We start from the raw sequence: 19,126 nt of genomic DNA, 5'->3' as shown, positions 1-19,126 counted from the left end.
TGGGATTTTCTGGGAGTAACTTGAATTCTGGAATTCAAGAATTGAAGAATTCAAGTTACTATCACAAAAGGAATCTGGAAGACTAGACACGTGATAACAGCTAAGAAAAAAAAGAAAAATGATGTGAGAAAGGGAATAAGATTTATAATGTCACATATACATGTATATATTAAAACAAAAGTAATTAAGACAATCTGATACAGGGTTAGATAAATAGAACAATAAAAGTATGAAGAGGCCGGGCACAGAGGCTCATGCCTGTAATACCAGCACTTTAGGATGAGAAGTGGGAGGATTGCTGAAGGCCGGGAGCTGAGACCAGCCTGGGCAACATGATGAGACCCTGTCTCTACAAAAGAAATGAAAAATTAGCCAGGTGTGGTAGTGCACACCTGTAGTTGTAGGCACTCGAGAGGCTGAGATAAGAGGATTGCTTAAGCCCAGGAATTCAAGGCTGCAGTGAGCTGTGATTGTGCCACTGCACTCTCACCCGGGCAACAGAGGGAAACTGTGTCTGTCACAAAACAAAAAAATATGAAGAATCCAAAAACAGGTTTATATTGTCTACAGGTCATGGGCAATCCAGAAAACTGAAACTACTCTAGGCACTTCTTACAGAGGGAATTTAATTCAGGGAATTGGTTATACAAAGGCTGCAAAAACTAAGAAACTTAATTGGACAGCGAGGCAACCTAGAAATTAGCAACAACCAGAACCTGCTTATCACTCCTAGAGCTGGAGGGACAAAGGCAGTGTTCTAGCACCCAGGAGCTAAGGCAGCAGGAAGCCAGTCTAGTGGGAGCTGGAGCCGCAGAGAACTCATGGCTGCTTTCGGAAACATCACCAGAGGCATGAAGAAATGAGGGAGAAATACCCTGACTTGTCTCCTGTGTTCACCCTCCAGTCCACGTCAGTGCCTCCCACTCGCCAAACCTATGTAAAAGCCAGAGGACAGGGAGCCTGAGAAGTAAAGGTTCCTGTAAACAGAGTAAGTCGCAGGGGAGCAAAGAAAGGATCTGAGAGCACTCAGGAAAGTGGCGGACACATATGAAGATGGCATTGCAACTTCATGGAGCAAGGGTGAATGATTCTTTGGGTGATCTTGGAACAATTGACTCTCCATTTCAGAAAAAGTTAGGACTTTACTTCACAATATATACATAAACCCCTGATGAGTTCATAATCCAAAAGTGAAAAATAAAAGCTGAAAGTTCACTCTTATGCCAAAGTGGAGCTCAGGCAAGTCCCCTCACCAGTTAGCATGCATTGACAACTCCAGGCCTTAGCACATGCGGTGCCTTCTGCCCAGACCACCCTGTGCAGTCCCTCCCCCAGCCACTGCCATCATCCTTCAGGAGCCAGGACCTGCTTCAAGCATCACTACTGCAGGAAGTCTTCCTTGTTGGTTCCAGTTGGGTTGGGTACCCCTATCCCATGTATCAAGGCAGCAGTGAGCCCTTTGAAGGCTGATATGGTTTGGCTGTGTCCTCACCCAAATCTCTTCTCAAATTGTAGCTCCCACAATTCCCAAGAGTTGTGGAAGGGACCTGGTGAGAGATAATTGAATCAGGGGGCAGCTTCCCCCATACTGTTCTTGTGGTAGTGAATAAGTCTCACGAGATCTGATGGTTTTATAAGGGTTTCCCCTTTCACTTGGCTCTCGTTCTCTCTTGTCCACCACCATGTGAGACGTACCTTTCACCTTCCGCCATGATTGTGAGGCCTCTCCAGCCACGTGGAACTGTGAATGTATCAAACCTCTTTCTTTTGTAAATTGCCCAGTCTTGGATATGTCTTTATCAGCAGCGTGAAAACGGACTAATACAAGGCAAAGATAACATCTCATTTGTCTTTACTCTTGTGCATGGCACAGTACCAGGCACAAGAGTTGGCCCTCAAATGCATACCAAATGCACTGATATTTCATTTTGTTCTCTGTCTAACCAGTGTTAGTTGAGCACCTGCTATGTGCTTAGTGCTTTTCTTAACACAGTGGAGGACACAAAAACATGTGATGTGACAGTCTCTGTTTCTACAGAGTTAACTATATGGCTGGGAAGACAAGATACATACACAAGGATGTCTTAGCTGGGGGGTTCTGAGGAGGACTTGGATTTTCCTGATGAGTGCACTTGCTGCCTTAAATAGAAGCCAAGACAGATGGGAAGAGGCAGCAGATGGGCAGCACTTGAGGCAGCGAGCAGAGAGGCAGGAGTCCTGGACTGTGTCCCAGGATCAGGCAGGTACCTGCTGTGTGACCTGGTCACCTCCCTCCCGATAGCGAGCCCCCATCCCCCCATATGCAAAATGAGGTTGGATTACTATAGCAATGGTTCTCAGCCCTGGCCACACATTGGATTTAGAGATAGATTATGGTGTAATTAGTCTGGGGAAGGGCCTGGGCATTGATACTTTTCAAAACCTCTCCTTGTGATATTTTTATCAGCTTTATTAAGATACACATCAATTGTACAACTTAATGTTTTTTAGTATTTTCACCAAGTTGTGCAACCATCACTGCAATATAATTTTAGAACATTTTCATCACCCCTAGAAGAAACTTCACACCCATTAGCAGTCACTCCCCCTTCCCTCTGCCCGCCATCCTCCCTATTCCAAGGTAGCCGGTAATGCACTTTCTATCTCTATGTATTTGTCTATTCTAGATGTTTTATATAAATGGAATCCTATAATACTTGGCCTTTTTGTGTCTGACTTCTTTCATGTAGCATATCATGTTTTCAAAGTTTATCCATGTCATGGCCTGCTCAATGTTTCATTTCCTTTTGTGGCTGAATAATACTCTTTTGTATGGATAGACCATGTTCTGTCTATCCATTCATCAGTTGATGGATATTTGGGGTGTTTCTACCTGTTGGCTCCTATGAATAATGCTGCTATGAACATTCACATGTCAGTTTTTGCACAGACCTGTTTTCATTTCTCTTGGGCATATACTACAAGTAGGCTCACTCAGTCATATGGTAACTAATGTTCAACTTTTTGAGGAACTGCCAAGCTGTTTTTCAAACTGGCTGCACTATTTTGCATTCTCTCCAGCAGTGTATAGGAGTTTTCCCCTGGTTATTTTATTTTATTTTATTTTATTTTTGAGACAGAGGCTCCTTCTGTCACCAAGGCTAGAGTGCAGTGGCACAATCTCGGCTCACTGCAACCTCTACCTCCTGGGTTCAAGTGATATTCATGCTTCAGCCTCCAGAATAGCTGGGATTACAGGTGCCCACCACCACGCCTGGCTAATTTTTGTGTTTTTAGTAGAGATGGGGCTTCGCCATGTTGGCCAAGCTGGTCTCAAACTCCTGACCTCAAGTGATCTACCCACCTCGGCCTCCTAAAGTGCTGGGATTACAGGTGTGACCCATCGTGCCTAGCCTCCCCCTAGTGACTTTAATATTTATCCAGGGTTTAAAACCACAGAACTGGATGATATCCGAGGGGCCCCATTTCTAAAATTCTGTGATTTCTTATCCAGGATTAGATCCCCAGGGCTCCCCCGGAAAGCCCATGTTGCTCAGAGCGGGGCAGAGCTGTAGAGTCTGTGATTGGCTTGTTGGAGCACTTGACAACTCAGCCTTGTTTCTGAGAGAAAGCCATGCCCAGCATTGGTCACAATTCTGACGGTGGATTCCAGGGGATACCATTATGCCATATGCAACAATTTTTTCTTTTTGAGACAGGGTCTCACTCTGTTGCCTAAGCTGGAGTACAGTGGCTCAATCTTGGATCGCACTGCAGCCTGGACCTCCCAGGCTCAAGCAGTTCTCCACCTCAGCCTCCTGCATAGGTAGGACCACAGGTGTGTGCCACCATGCTGGGTTTTTTGTTGTTGTAGAAATGGGATCACCCCATGTTGCCCAGTCTCGAACTCCTGGGCCCAAGCAATCCTCCTGCCTTGGCTTCCCAAAGTGCTAGAAGTACAGGTGTGAGCCATCAAGCCCGGCCCAGCATGCAACAATATTGACTGAACACCACATGTTTGGTAGTCCGGCAGTCCAGGATCAGGGAGAGGAGAGGCTCTGCTTGGGGGTACATATGGGATTAGGCAGGGCTGGAAGAGCCCCTGTGACCTCACTTGTTCTGCAAGCAATAAAGTCTCTTATGACTAGGCCACAGTAGGAACACTAGCTTTTCTGGAGTTGGAGGCCAAATGGGAAGTGGGTCTTCCCCTGAGAAAAAGGAAGAGAAGGGGGCACCAGCAGCTTCCTTGCAGGAAAACTGAAAATTAACCATTAAAGCGCCTAGCACAGTGCTAGGCACATAGCAGCCCCTTCTTCCACACTAGATTTCTTTTCAACTGCCAGCTCATGAAAGCAGAGACTGAAGCCTACATCTGTCCTCTGTCACCCACCCTGAAAACCAGGATGTGGGACCTCCTTTCCAGAATGCCAGGAGTCTCATGAACCTCAGTCTCTGGGGATGGTGTGTGTGCAGCTGGCCTCAACTCCTGGGCCTTAGACAAGGTCCCTGAGTACTGCTGGACCTTCTAGGGTAGGCTTGACCTCTGAGTTCCCTATGAAGAAGGAAGATGCACAACCTAGTGAATGTCATTTACATTGTAGTCTGTGAGTGGCATCTCCAGGAGTTCCGCAGGGCACAATCCATGAAGCCATGAGCAACCCCACAAAACTTCTCCATGTTAAAATCTTCAGGATGATTCCCCAGGCGTGTGAGCTGAGAAAGCACCCAGGTCATTCTACTGCTTGCTTGGGAACTTTTGCTCTTCGAAAGACCTTTGACCTGAGCAGATTCAGGCAGCTTCAGGCAGCTTCTCTGACCCTCATCTGTTTCTCTTTTCGTTTGTTTCTTTCTCTGCCTCTCTCCAAAGTAGCTATAAGATGAAGGTCACACATGCATATTTTATTTGACATATTATGAGATGCACTTTCTCACTCCCTGTATATATATCTTTTTACTGTTTTAACTCTTCACTCTGGGTTTCCTTGAAATAAAAAAGTTTTAAATACCACTCACTTTTAACTTGGAAAGACAAATGCATGATACCACTGTGCTCCTCCAAGTCCATGGCAGACATCAATAATCAATCACAGCACTCTTTCCCCCTGAGCTGGGCACAACCTCAGACTCCTTCTGAATCTTGCACTCCAAGCAGAGAGTGAGAATCAATTGGAGCTGGCATGACAGATGATATCTATTTGCCATCCCTCAGGAACTCTTACTCAAAGCTTTCCAACTCCACCTCCAGCCCTGAATGTACGCCAGATCTCTGCTACAAGACATCTTTCCCTTTGGGTGTTCATTCTCACACTCTTTGTTACCCATGTAATGCTCGATCATAATTTTCTCTGCTCAAAGCAGCTCTCATTCTCCACCTCATTTTTTTCTATTAATGACATGCCATTTGCCTGGTCCTCTAAGCTAAAAAAAATTTGGAGTTTTCTGACCCTTCCATGTCTCCATGTTCTCCCTTTCTCAAATCCAGCTAGTATGCCTATCTTTTCCTTTTGATGTTTCTCTGATTTGTTCCTCCCATCTAGACAATGATGGTGTCAGACCTTTAATAGGCTGGTGGCAGCAAGGAAGAAGGGCAGGGTGGAAGATGAGCCCCTCAGTTGGGAAGCCCTCTCCAGTCCTTCCAAGCAAAGGGGAATTTTCTCTGCTCTGAGCTCCCAGTCTCTGCAGCTCCTTAGGACAGATATTATTTTCAACATATTTGCAAGACAGGAAAAATAATATTAACAGACTTTGGGGTCCACAGACCTGTTGTCAAATCGCAGCTGCACAACTTCATTAATCCATCCTTTCTTTCATTCTTCCTTCCTCCCCCTCCCTCCCCTCCCTTCTTCCTTCCACCAAATATTTATGGAACACCTACTATATAACAGGTAAAGGTCTCCATGTTTTAAAAAGGGAATCTTTTCTGTAAAATAGCTAGCACAGTACCTGAGACATACAGCAAGTACTGGATAAACAGTTGGGGGAAAGGATGATTCTCAGATCCAGAAATGTGCCCAGAAATCACTTAACCCAACTCACGTTACAGTTGAGGGACTGGAGGCTCAGAGTGACTGCCCAAGCTTCTCTTGCAAAATAGGGGCATAACTAAGACTTGAGCCCAAGTTTTTCCACTCCAACTCAGGGCACTTTTTGCTGCCTCCATGGGGCATGAAGAGGGTGGATACTCTGATTGTGTTTCAGGCTGGAGAGGCGAGGAGGGATCGTGATTCCCAGAAGCCAAAATCGTGCCTTCTTCCACATTCTTACACACACATACGTGCGTGCACACACACGTGCACACACACATGCACACGCATGCATGTGTGTGCTCACAGAACCGTCCTTGAGCAAAATCTCCAGGAGACAGCCAAGATGGGTCAGAGATGCAGCTCATGGGACAATGTAGGGGACAAATAGTGCCATTTCTTCTGGACTATCTTATGCATCTGCAACAGAGTCCTCAATGACACCTCCTCCCAATGTCCCCAAGTGACAGGTCTGCAAGCCCTGCTTACAGCTTCAAAATATCCCAGAAGTCAGTTCACCTCACTCCATCCACCAGGTTAGTCTAGATCCCGCCCTGCGGCAGTCTCCTAACAGAGAGATACTGGAGTCTCTCCCCCACCAGCCTCTTCCACACAGTGCTCAAAACAAACTCTCCGAAATGTAACTCCCTTGCTTAAGCCCTTTCCTTGATAACCAGGCACTCTAAGCCCTTCATAACTAGCCCCAGCCTGTCTTAGTCTCCCCTCCTGTTACTTCCCTTGTCACTTCTCTTATCCAGACATCCTGCTCTTTCAACTACCCTTCCTTTGCTCCTACTATTCCTTAGGCCTGGAACAGCTGTTTCTACCTTTTCCACCTAAAAGAAATTCTACACACAAAAAAACAATGACAAAATAACACACCACCTCTGATTTTGAGCATGTGGGTTATTAACTGGAAAAATCTAACTACTTCAAGCAATAAATAAATAAAGGCATTTACTAGACCTTATAATTGAAAAGTTCAGTGGTCATGCCAGCTTCAGGTGTGGCTGGAACCAGGAACCAAAATTATATACCATTAAGTTTCTTCTCTCTCTGACTATCTCTAACCTCTGCTCATCTTGTCTTTCTTTGTGCATCGGCCTCAGTCTCACTAGGCCTACTACTCTGTGTCCAAAAAAGACACTCATGAAGAGCCCCAGCTTACATCATCCTTACAGCCAGAGCCAGCTTACCCATTACACGCAGTAGGCACACAATACTTAGGCTCACAATACTTTCAGGGACTCACAAAAAGGTTTTAAATATTTTTTAAAATAAGAAAAAAATGGATTTTCAGTTAAGGAAAATGTTTTAATATATGTTATTCACATATTTACTTTTATACAATTGTGAAATTTAATTTTTAGTTAATTTTTATAGAAAACGGACAAAGGGGCCGGGAGCGGTGGCTCACGCCTGTAATCCCAGCACTTTGGGAGGCCGAGGTGAGCGGATCACGAGGTCAGGAGATCGAGACCATCCTGGCCAACATGGTGAAACCTCGTCTCTACTAAAAATACAAAAATCAGCTGGGTGTGGTGGTGCACGCCTCTAGTCCCAGCTACTCGGGAGGCTGAGGCAGGAGAATCACTTGAACGCAGTAGGCTGAGATTGTAATAAGCCGAGATCCTGCCACTGAACTCCAGCCTGCTGACAGAGCGAGACTCCATCTCAAAAAAGAAAAAAAAGAAAACGGACAAAGGCGGCTGGGCACGGTGGCTCACGCCTGTAATCCCAGCACTTTGGGAAGCCTAAGCGGGTGGATCATGAGGTCAGGAGATCAAGACCATCCTGGCTAACACGGTGAAACCCCATCTCTACTAAAAATACAAAAAATTAGCCAAGCATGGCCTGTAGTCCCAGCTACTTGGGAGGCTGAGGCAGGAGAATGGCGTGAATCCAGGACGCGGAGTTTGCAGCGAGCTGAGATCGCACCACCGCACTCCAGCCTGGGCGACAGAGTGAGACTCCATCTCAAAAAAAATAAATAAGAAAGAAAACGGACAAAGGCAAAAGGGCTTGTGGCACACAAAAGTCACAATAAGGCCCTGCTTGCCTGTCACAAAGAAAGAGAGAACCTTTCTTTCAGTTTTCGTGTGTTAAATCTTAGGGGAAACTCTGATTGTCCCTAATTGGATCACATTCCAGAACACACGCCTGAGAAGGATGCAGGACTCTGATTGGCCAGGCTCAAGTCTCAGGCCCGCCCCTGAGGAGGAAATGTCAATCGCATACAAACACAAGGAATGGGGCTTCCTATAAGAAAGAAGATTCTGTGTCAAGAATTGTCCAGCAAAACTGAACTGTCTTCCTCCGAATGCTCTTTCCCTTACAAACACCTTCCCCCAGGAGAACTGATTGCTTCCACTTCTGCATTTTCTTAGCAGTTTGTTCTAGTATGATTGTAAGTGACTGAATCACAGAGCTTCCTACTCTGGTGTGTGAGTTCCTTGAAGGCAGAGTGAAAGAGTGGGCAGTAGAGATCTGAACCATGGAAATGATGCAGAAAAAGGGATTTGCCCTGCGGGGGAGTAGGAGGAAGGGATCTTTATCTGGGTCTTGAAGGCTGGAAGTCTTCCTGGAAGAAGGGGCATTTTCACTGGGTTGACAGATGAGGAAGGACTCCAGGAGGCACCAAGAAGTGAGAGGCATCAGGATGGGAAGGAGTTAGGGTGTGAAGTAGAAGAGTGTAGCAGGAGATGAGGCTGAAAAGAGAATGGGACAAGATTGTGGGGAGGTGGGGGCTGTCAGCGCCACATAAAGGATTGTGGCTTTTATCCTTCAAGCCAGGGCTCTTCACCTGGGTCCATGGAGAGGCTCTAGAGGACCTGATATTGGATGTAGAATGTTGCTTGTTGGTGTAGGGAAGGTTCATGGTATTCACCAGATTTCCAAAGGGGTTTCTGTCTTAAAGTGGTTAAGAATTATTAGTATTAGGCTGGGTGCAGTGACTCACGCCTGTAATCCCAGCACTTTGGGAGGCTGAGGCGGGCAGATCACTTGAGGTCAGGAGTTCGAAACCAACCTGACCGACATGCTGAAACCCTGTCTCTACTAAAAATACAAAAATTAGCCAGGTGTGGTGGTGTACACCTGTAATCCCAGCTACTCAGGAGGCTGAGGCATGAGAATTGCTTGAACCCAGGAGGTGGAGGTTGCAGTGAGCTGAGATGGCACCACTATTCCAGCCTGGGCAACAGACTGAGACACTGCCTTAAAAAAAAAAAAGAATTATTATTATTAGAGATATATTCAAGCTCCTTGAGGAAGGAGACCATGGTCCGGAATGTAATTAGAATAGCACTCTGGCAATTACTCTGGGAAGGATGGACTAAAGGAACAAGCAGAGACGGGGAGAGCCAGCAGGAATGTTACAGGAGTCTGGGTGGAAGATGACATGGCCCTTCAAATGGGGCAATCTTAGTTTAAAAAAAAAAAGGAGGTGATCCATTGGAATTAAAAGATGTTGTAAGCTGGGCACAGTGGCTCACACCTGTAATCCCAGCAGTTTGGGAAGCCCAGGAGGGTGGACCACTTGAGCCTAGGAGTTTGAGGCCAGCCTGGACAACATAGCGAGATCCTGTCTCTACAAAAAATTTTAAAAATTAGCCAGGCATGGTGTCGTATCCCTGTGGTCCCAGCTGCCTGGGAGGCTGAGGTGGAAGAATCACTTGAGCCTGGGAGCTTGAGGCCACAGTGAGCTGTGTTTGCACCATTGCACTCCAGCTGGGCAACACAGCAAGACCCTGTCTCAAGAAAAAGATGTAGCAGTGATGTTAACTGGAGCTTTCTGCATGTTGTGGGTGACAGAGAGGAAGAGAAAGTGACCCCAAGACTTCTACTTTACATTATGATCTTGTCATAGGATTATTTACTAATGATTTTTATTATTGTTTTTACCTCTTCCTCTCATTTAGAGAATGCCTTTAAAAAAAGAAATAAATATTATTTCATTTAATTTCAAATACTTCTTTAAGGTACAAGATTTAAAGTCTCTGATATATACAAACTTCTACTTTGTTCTTTTTCTTAAAGTATAATATTACCATTGTACATACTTCATAATAACTATGGATCTATTTATTGAATTTATTTCTTTCAGTGTTTAATGCCTAGAAAACGTATTTGAAAGTACACAGAGGACTTGCAAGGCATTTTGCTTTTCTAAATCCTGACTGTGTCACCCTCCACAGCTACCCGCTCCCTTCCCCAGTGCTCAGCAGCTCAGACCGGTTACCTTTTGGCATTGAGGAGAATGGGGGCACACCGTTCCTCACTGCAGCTTCAGGAAGGCATCACCACCAGCACCAGCACCAGCATCAGCACCAGCACCACTCAAACTACAGCCTCTCACTGACCTTGGAGAACAAAGAGGGGCCTCTGAGGTCCCCAAACTCCAGCAGCAAGTCCCTTACAAGTGAGTAGGCATGGAGGGGGCAAGGCAGGAGAAGGGGGAGCAATGCTGCCGGGCATGAGACTTCCCTAGATTCTTAAGACAGACCCTTGTGGTGCAGCACACAATGGTGGTCATGTTATGCTGGGCTACCAGGTTTGGGCCAGAGTAGACAAGAGCCTTATGCATTTGAGTAGAAGCACTTTAGGGATTGTGGCTTACCAGTAAACTCCAATTTCATCACAGGGTCACAGTTCTCCACATCCTTTCTCTTTTTTTTCTTTTCTTTTCTTTTTTTTTTTTTTGAGATGGAGTCTGGCTCTGTCACCCAGGCTGGAGTGCAGTAGCACGATCTCAGCTCACTGCAACCTCCCCTTTCCAGGTTCAAGCAATTCTCCTGCCTCAGCCTCCTAAGTAGCTGAGATTATAGGCATGTGCCACCACACCCAGCTAATTTTTGTACTTTTAGTAGAGACGGGGTTTCACTATGTTGGCCAGGCTGGTCTCAAACTCCTGACCTTAGGTGATCCACCCGCCTCGGCCTCCCAAAGTACTAGGATTACAAGTGTGAGCCACCACACCTGGTCAAGAAGTGAAGGCTTTTGAAAAGTGATTAAGTCATGAGAGTTCCACTCTTATGAATACATTAGTGCCCTACAAAAGAGCTGGAGGAAAAAAATCCCAAAGTGCTGGGATTACAGGTGTGAGCCACGGCACCCGGCCTCCACCTCCTTTCTTAGCAGTTGTCTGCCTCTGCAGTACCCAGCACTGGCTTGAGCAATGGAAAAGAGAAAGAGGGGAGGGAAGTGATGACTGGACTTTCTACTTTCTTCATTATAGAAAAACTCATTCTATCCCATTTTTGACATTTCAATTTGGACAACAAAGTGGTATCAGATAGATCCAATCTGTCCACTGTTATGGGTCTCAGAAAGAGAAGTCACAAAAATAGAGAGTGAGCAATCAGAAATTTTATTATTTTATTTTATGACAGGGTCTTGCCATGTTGCCCAGGATGGTCTTGAACTCTTGGGCTTAAGCAACACTCCTGCTTCAACCTCTGAAAGTTCTGGGATTATAGGCATGAGCCACTGTACCCAGCACAGAAATATTGTTAGCAATATGATAGAATGAGTTTATATCTTTTAAATCTAATAAAAATATGGGCTTTGATTCTGCATGTCAGTTATTTTATTTTTCTAGAAACTCACTTTTAATATATATTACCGAATAATTCATCTTTGGTAGACTGAGGGAAAGAACTTGTTGTTTATCAAATGTGGTTTGAAAAGTACTGAAGGCTGGATGCAGTGGCATGTGCCTATAATCTCAGCTACTTCAGAGGCTGAGGCAGGAGAATCACTTGAAACTGGGAGGTGGAGGGTGTAATTACGCCTGTAATCCCAGCACTTTGGGAGGCCAAGATGGGCAGATCACCTGAAGTGAGGAGTTGTAGACCAACCTGGCCAACATGGTGAAACCCTGTCTCTACTGAAAATGTGAAAATTAGCTGGGCATGGTGGCACGCACCTGTAATCCCGTCTACTTGGGAGGCTGAGGAAGGAGAATCACTTGAACCTGGGAGGTGGAGCTTACAGTGAGCCGAGATGGTGCCACTGCACTCCAGCCTGGGTGACAGAGCCAGACTCCAAAAAAGAAAGAAAGAAAGAAAGAAAGAGAGAGAGAGAGAGAGAGAGAGAGAGAAGGGAGGGAGGGAGAGAGAGAGAGAGAAAGAAAGGAGGGAGGGAGGGAGGAAGGAATTGAAGTGGAGGCTTCAATTTTATCTCTCACCCTTGAACTGAGTCCCCTCTTTGATCTTCAATTTTCTCATCCATGAAATGGGGTAGAGGGTATTGAGATGATGACCAAGGAATCTTCCAGCTCTGATTTTGCATGAGTCTGTGAGCTGGTGAGACAGGATAAGCCATCCAACCTTCACCTTGGGGCCACAGGGAACAACTCTGTGTCAGCTGAGCTGGTAATGGAAACTCGACACCCACTTGGTATTGAAGAATCAGAACTCTGTCCCTCATCACTATCCACACTGCCCATGCCCTAGTCCCTGCTTCATCTTTGTCTATCTAGATAACCATAACAGCCTCCTAACGGGCACCTGCTCCAGGACAATCTCCAAATAGTAGCTGCCAAAGTCATAGTTCTCACCCCATAACTCTGACCACGTGCCATAAGACCTTTCATTAGCTCTTTACTGTCTGGGGTAAAGTCCTTGCTTCTGAGCAGGGCCGTACACAGACCTGCGTATCCTGACCCCTGCCAACATCTTCATTCTTCCCTCCACTCCTCACCATACTTTAGCTACATGAAACTACTCTCTTCTCACAAAATACTCTGCTGGGTCTCGCCTCTGTCCTTTGCACCTGCTGTTCCCTTTGCCTGGAATACTTTTCCCCACCTTGGTGAACTCCTACACATCCCTTAGCATGTTTGCTTGTCAGTGAAATGTTCTTTAACACCCGTCCTCAATTCTTGGCTTTGGAGTACCTTCCATCTTGCTCTTATAGCAATTAAATAAACCTTGTCTCGGTCTTTTTCGGAATATCTCCACATGTGTCTGTCATCCCCATTAGATTAGAATTGTGTCTCGTTCACCTCTTTCTTTCAGCTCCCAGATCCCAGTTGCTAATGATACTTGGCACAAGTTTTAATATGTAATGAATATTTAATATTTAATGAATATTTAATGTATTAATGAGTAAATTCAAGCTAGAAGGAGAAGTAGTGGCAAATAAATCCAAAGTAGCACAAAAATAAAAATCATTGGATTTGATTTTAGGAACATAACATGGCTTTTAAGGGCACATTATATGCCTGTTAGCCTGAACACCAATCTTTCCAGTTTGCATGGTGCTTTCCCATTTTTAAAGCATTTATACATAAATGACTTCATTTGATATTCACAGCAACCCTGCAAGGTAAGTAATTTTATTTTCATTTTTAAATGGCTCAGAGGGTCAGAGAGGCAAAACAACTTACCCAGGGGCATCCAGCTCATGTGTGGGGCAGTTAGACCTTGAAACCTTGACCTCAGATATTCTCATACCCTGTCAGCTGATGAGTACTCCAGGCTTGAGAGCTGCTGGAGGAGGAGGAGGCCGGCAGAAAGGGTGCTGGGAATCGGGCGCTGGCAAGTGTCCCTTTTCCCCTATATCTATCCATCCTTTCAACCTTTCCTTCTTTATTTCTCCTGGCTGCTTTGTAGAACTGAGTCCAGGAACACCTGCCTTGTTCAGTGAAGCCGCTGCCCATCTAAAGAAGCTGGAACTGGAAACTGTGAAGGCTGCTGGACCCTGGCCTCCTCTGCACATCAACATAAACAAGGTGCCAAGGGCGGGGGCTCGGCACTGACCATGGACTTGGTGCTAACATCAAACCTCTGATTACTACCCTAGCCTGCCTGCTAAACCAAGTGCCTTTGCCTTGGAGGGATCTCTATTCCATCTTTCCTGACATTTCTGTTCAGTCTGTCCTTTAGGAGCAAATATTTACTTACCTTCCTTTTGGGTGAATTATAGCATTAGACGTCATTCCCAGTGTTTCGCCCAACGGGCTAGATCTGTTTGTTAGTTGTCTCTCCCTCCTACTAGACCGAAAGCTCCAGAGGGAGCATCCACACTTACTGCTTTCCATTTCTAGCCCTCTGTCTCCTTCTGACAATGCCTGGCACATTGTAGATGTTCAGTAACTGTTTGCAGGAGGAAGGAAGGGAGGGATTAAGATAGGGAGGGAGAAGGAGACAGGGCAGAAGCCAGGCCCCCTTTTGGCTAGACCTATTCTTACATCCAAATGGGCAGCCTTATAAAAGCCAAATTTTATCTTAGAATGATACATACCACTGCTGGATTCAGTCGGTCATTTAGTTCAACCTTCTCAATGTCTCAGACCAGAGGAAGGGAAATGACTTTCTCAGGATTACACAGCCCTTGACAACCTTCTCAATGTCTCAGACCAGAAGAAGAGAAATGACTTTCTCAAGGTCACATGGCCCTTCACAAGGTTGCAAGGCCTTTGAATCTCCATCCAGTGTCCTTTGCACTCCAACATGCTTCCTCGTTTTCTTTGCCAGCGTTTCTTAACTTTGGCACTAGCAACATTTTGACCTGATGACTCTTTTTTGCAGTGGCAGTCCTATGCATTGTAAAGTGTTTTGCAGCCACCACACACTAAATGCCACTAGGGACCCCCATCCAGTTGTGACAACCGAAAATGTCTCCAGACATTGCCAAATGTTCTCAGAAGGGCAAAATCTCCCCAGTTGAGAACCACTGTTGTACATACATTTTAATTTTTTAAATCCCCAAAGGAAGAATCTTTTTCTTTCATGGTTCCTTTCTTCCACTTTAACGCTTAGCTTTGTCCCTTTATGAGAGGGAATAGGAAGAATTTGGAAGAACCGCCCTGTGCAGCATGGGAAGGTTATACCTCCTGCCCTTCCTGTCCCTGACCTTTCCCATAATCCCTCAGCAGGGCGGCCTGTGGTTCCTTTGATTACTAATGGACCCCAACTTCAGGTTTAACCTTCAAAGCCCTGCTTATTCACTTTTTTTTCTATACCACCCTCCGTGATGGCCAGCTAGAGAGAATTCCTCCTGCAGGATGGCTCTGATAGCTGTTCAGTCAACAAATCTTTATTAAGCAGGCTTACCCTAGCTGCTAGGGATTCAACCCAATGCACTGTGTGCCCCCGATTGGTCTTTTTTCTCTTAGTTGCCTGGTTTTCAATTTTTCTTCTGCAGTATACACAATAAATGGTTTTAATGGGGGCTTATCCAGAGTTTGGCAAAATCCAAAAATATTTTGCAAGGAAATACAGCATATAGTGTAGCACAGAACCCACAAGCTCTATAGTGATTTGCAGTTGCCATGACTACTGGTGCGGCATTGACAATAGTGGTTTGCTCTGGGTGAAGGCCTAGCTGAGACACCTGTGGGTTATTCCTAGAGGTCAAGTTACAACTCCCTTCCTATCTCCTCCACTCAAAGAAATTGGCGTGCATGGTGGCTCATGCCTGTAATCCCAGCACTTTGAGAGGCTAAGGCAGGTGGATCTCTTGAGGTCACAAATTCAAGACCAGCCTGGGCAACATGGCGAGACCCCATCTCTACTATAAGTATAAAAATTGCAAGATGTGGTGGCAGGCACCTGTAATCCCAGCTACTAGGGAGGCTGAGGCAGAAGAATCGCTTGAGCCCATGAGGCAGAGGTTGCAGTGAGCTGAGATCCTGCCACTACACTGCAGCCTGGGTGACAGAGCGAGACTCCTTCTCCAAAAAAAAAAAAAAAAAAGAAAAGAAAAAAGAAAGAAAGAAAAAGGAAATGCATTAGTAATCAAGTAAGCTAGAGTGACGTAATTGTACAGATAATTTTGGCTTTGTCCTGACACACACACACACAAAATATATTACTTCACACTTTGAGGTTTTTTTTTTTTTTTTTGAGATGGAGTCTCACTCTGTCTCCCAGGCTGGAGTGTAGTGGCATGATCTCGGCTCACTGCAACCTCCGCCTCCCAGGTTCAAGCAATTCTCCTGCCTCAGCCTCCCAAATAGCTGGGATTACAGGCACACGCCACCACACCTGGCTAATTTTTATATTTTTAGTGGAGACAGGATTTCACCATGTTGGCCAGGCTAGTCTTGAACTCCTGGCCTCAAGTGATCCACCTGCCTCGGCCTCCCAAGGTGCTGGGATTACAGGTGTGAGCCACCGTGCCTGGCCACACTTTTTTGTTGTTGTTATTGTTATCATTCATGAAACATTCCTTGCAACAGACCTCACTTCTCACTTCCGATCATGGCACCAAAATTGGGAGCCATTGGCTTGGATGACTTCTAAGGTTTTTTTTCCAGCCTCAAGGATCAAGAATCCTCTGATTCTTCTAAGGTTTGGATAACTTCCTGTTCTTGATTGAATGGTGAGATGTCATTTTCACTGTCCAATTCCAAAGTTTGTGCCCAAAATTAACACAAGAATTTAATTATCAGATTTTAGATGTGTAAACAATTTGTATAAACAATTTAAATATACATCTGGTCATTTCTTTATCCCCAAACAGTATCCCCAAACAAATGGACTATTTCCAACTATAATAATATCAAAGCCTAATTGTCATTCATGTCTATGTTTTGAAATCTGTAATCCCATATTGAACAATTCAAATTGACTGAACATAAAATACAAATTACAGTCACAGGAAAAGAGAAAGCACAATGTTCTTGAAGCCATCATCTAGGCAGGAATGATACGGTCTTGGAACCCAGACGCTTGTCTCCCACAGAGATATCTTTTATACAAATTCATGTAACAACGCACACATTTCCCAAAATGTATATTGACCTTCACCTGCATCAGTTCATATAGCAGAATATTACAGGTCTTGCTTTGTCCAGAATGAACAATAATGAGCCAGGTTGAATTTTATGTCCAAAAAAGCAGTTTAGAATGAGTAAATTCAAGGGGAATATCGACGCTAATTTTTCGTTCTTATTTTAGCAGCATTCTATTTTTTGAAGTGGGTCTTCGGTCATTACTGCCAGTATAACTACTTCCCCTTAAGCAATTGTCAAAAGCCTCAAATGGGCTTTATAACCAATTTGACTCCTGTATGCCAGCATACCATTCCGAAAAATTAAATCTAATTTTAAAATTATCTCTTCATGCACCAGTGAAATATCCATTCAATTATCTTGATGTAACAGGATTTACAAACACAAGATAAATTATCTTAAGGGTATACTGTAAACCTCACCTTTCAAAATAAATGTTACTTATTTGCCCGAAGGAGAAAGTGGAGGCCCTCAGGATAATGAATCCAGTCAAATGAGCCAGATTTCTTCAAATTCAACTTGGCGGCTCAGGAACAATTGATAGCTCAGGGTCGATCGTTAGTGTTCTCACATCCAATGCTCTTTTTTTTTTTGGTTATATATGTTTGGTAACTAAAGAATCTAACCTGAAAATACCATTTATATCTGTTTTTCTCCCTTGAGCACCATAACAATCTTATGAAGAAAGAAACAGATTCAGAGAATTTAAGGGGAAGCAGTATGATTGACTAGTCAGGAGCTCTGGCTTTGGAGTAACCAACGTCACCATTTCTGGCTGTCAGTCTTGGCTCCTCTGCTTACTTCCTGTGTGACTATGGGCAAGTGACTTACCATCTCTCTGCTTTGTTTTTTATATCTATAAAATGGGGATAATGATAGTAGTTACCTTGAAATGAGATGATTACATGAGGGGACTCGGTGAGACATGCATATGAAATGCATAGTCAGCGGCTAACCCATAGTAAGCTCTCAGTATATGTTGGCCACTGGCATTGTTTTTCTTTTTATAATCAGCATCTTTTTTTTTTTTTTTTTTTTTTTTTTTTTAATACAGGGTTTTGCTCTGTTGCCCATGCTGGAGTGCAGTGGCACAATCTTGGCTCACTGCAACCTCTGCCCCTCAGCTCAGGTGATTCTCCCGAGTAGCTGGAATTGTAGGTTCTGGCCACCACGCCCTCCTAATTTTTCTGTTTTTAGTAGAGATGGGGTTTCGCTGTGTTTCCCAGGCTGGTCTCCAACTCCTGGGCTCAAGTGATCCACCCGCCCCGGCCTCCCAAAGCACTGGGATTACAAGTGTGAGCCACCGTGCCCAGCCCATGATCTTTTTCTTTTTTTTTTTTTAATGGTCCAGGTAAGTGACAAAGCTGAGATTCAAATCTGTCTCTGCCTGTCTTGCTATTACATAAAATCGGAGAGTTCTGCTTGGTCTACCAAATGCTTCTCCATGTGTTCAGAGGTGCCCCCGGGAAACTCTACCTCATTTCTTTATTAAACAATGTTAGCTGGCCAGTTGCTCTATACTTCCTCTAGCTTTCATAGCACTTGGTGCATACCAACGTGTTCACTAGGACTTCTTAATTAGTGAATAAGATTAATGTTGGAACTTGTAGAACTTGAGAGATTTAGGGCATTTGATTCTTGCTCTGGTACATGGTGGCTGATATGTCACATTTAGTCCTAATATTACTGAACTGACCTCTAGCAATCACACAGTCCTATGCCTTTCTTATTAAACACGTCTCTTCTAATAATGACTGTATATTATCAGAATCTTCTTTAGTACGTATTTATTGGACATCTACTATGTGCTGGGTACCATATTAGCACTGGGATAAGAAATGACCACAATAGGCATGGTTAACAATAAGACCTTATTTCTCAAAATGTGGTGTGTATACCATCAAAGATGATTTCAGGTTGTACACATGGATGAGTACTTTTTATTTTAATAGTGATATAAATATCATGTTTCTTATAATAAATATAATAGTCATAAAACCTATAATTTCAAAGATATTATTGCTTTGAACACAGTTCAAATAGATGTTCCCAGGGTAATTCACCTTAACTGGATCACATGAATTATAGATATGTGTTCTGTGAATACATGAGATATGGCAAAAATTATAAAGGTTGTGCAAATTACTGAAGTGCAAGACACTCTACAATAAGGTGACAGATATAAATTTCTTGTTGAAAATCACAATTTTCTGCCAGATTTGTTGTCAAACTGCCAATGAATATTTTGTACCCTTCCCCTGGACCCAACAAGTCACAGAATTGAATCTTTCTATGTAAGAGATGGCAGTTATGGGGAAAATAGCACTGGACTGAGGTTAGGAGACTTGAACCAGGAGATGTCCAGTTCTGCCACTGGCTCTTG

General features: G+C 44.3%; 1 protein-coding gene across 1 annotated transcript in view; it reads left to right on the top strand.

Annotated features, from left to right (window-relative positions):
* The window catches only part of EPB41L4B (erythrocyte membrane protein band 4.1 like 4B), a 150,394-nt gene that overhangs the window by 93,439 nt on the left and 37,829 nt on the right, over positions 1-19,126 (top strand). Inside the window, 2 exon segments of the mRNA XM_021927289.2 lie at positions 10,199-10,422; positions 13,619-13,737. Of these exon segments, the coding sequence (XP_021782981.2) occupies positions 10,199-10,422; positions 13,619-13,737 (343 nt within the window).

Source organism: Papio anubis, chromosome 13 (genome assembly GCF_008728515.1).
Source record: "Papio anubis isolate 15944 chromosome 13, Panubis1.0, whole genome shotgun sequence".
NCBI classification, from domain to species: domain Eukaryota; kingdom Metazoa; phylum Chordata; class Mammalia; order Primates; family Cercopithecidae; genus Papio; species Papio anubis.
Note: the sequence above shows the minus strand (reverse complement) of the source record. Positions and strands in the feature narration are given on the sequence as shown.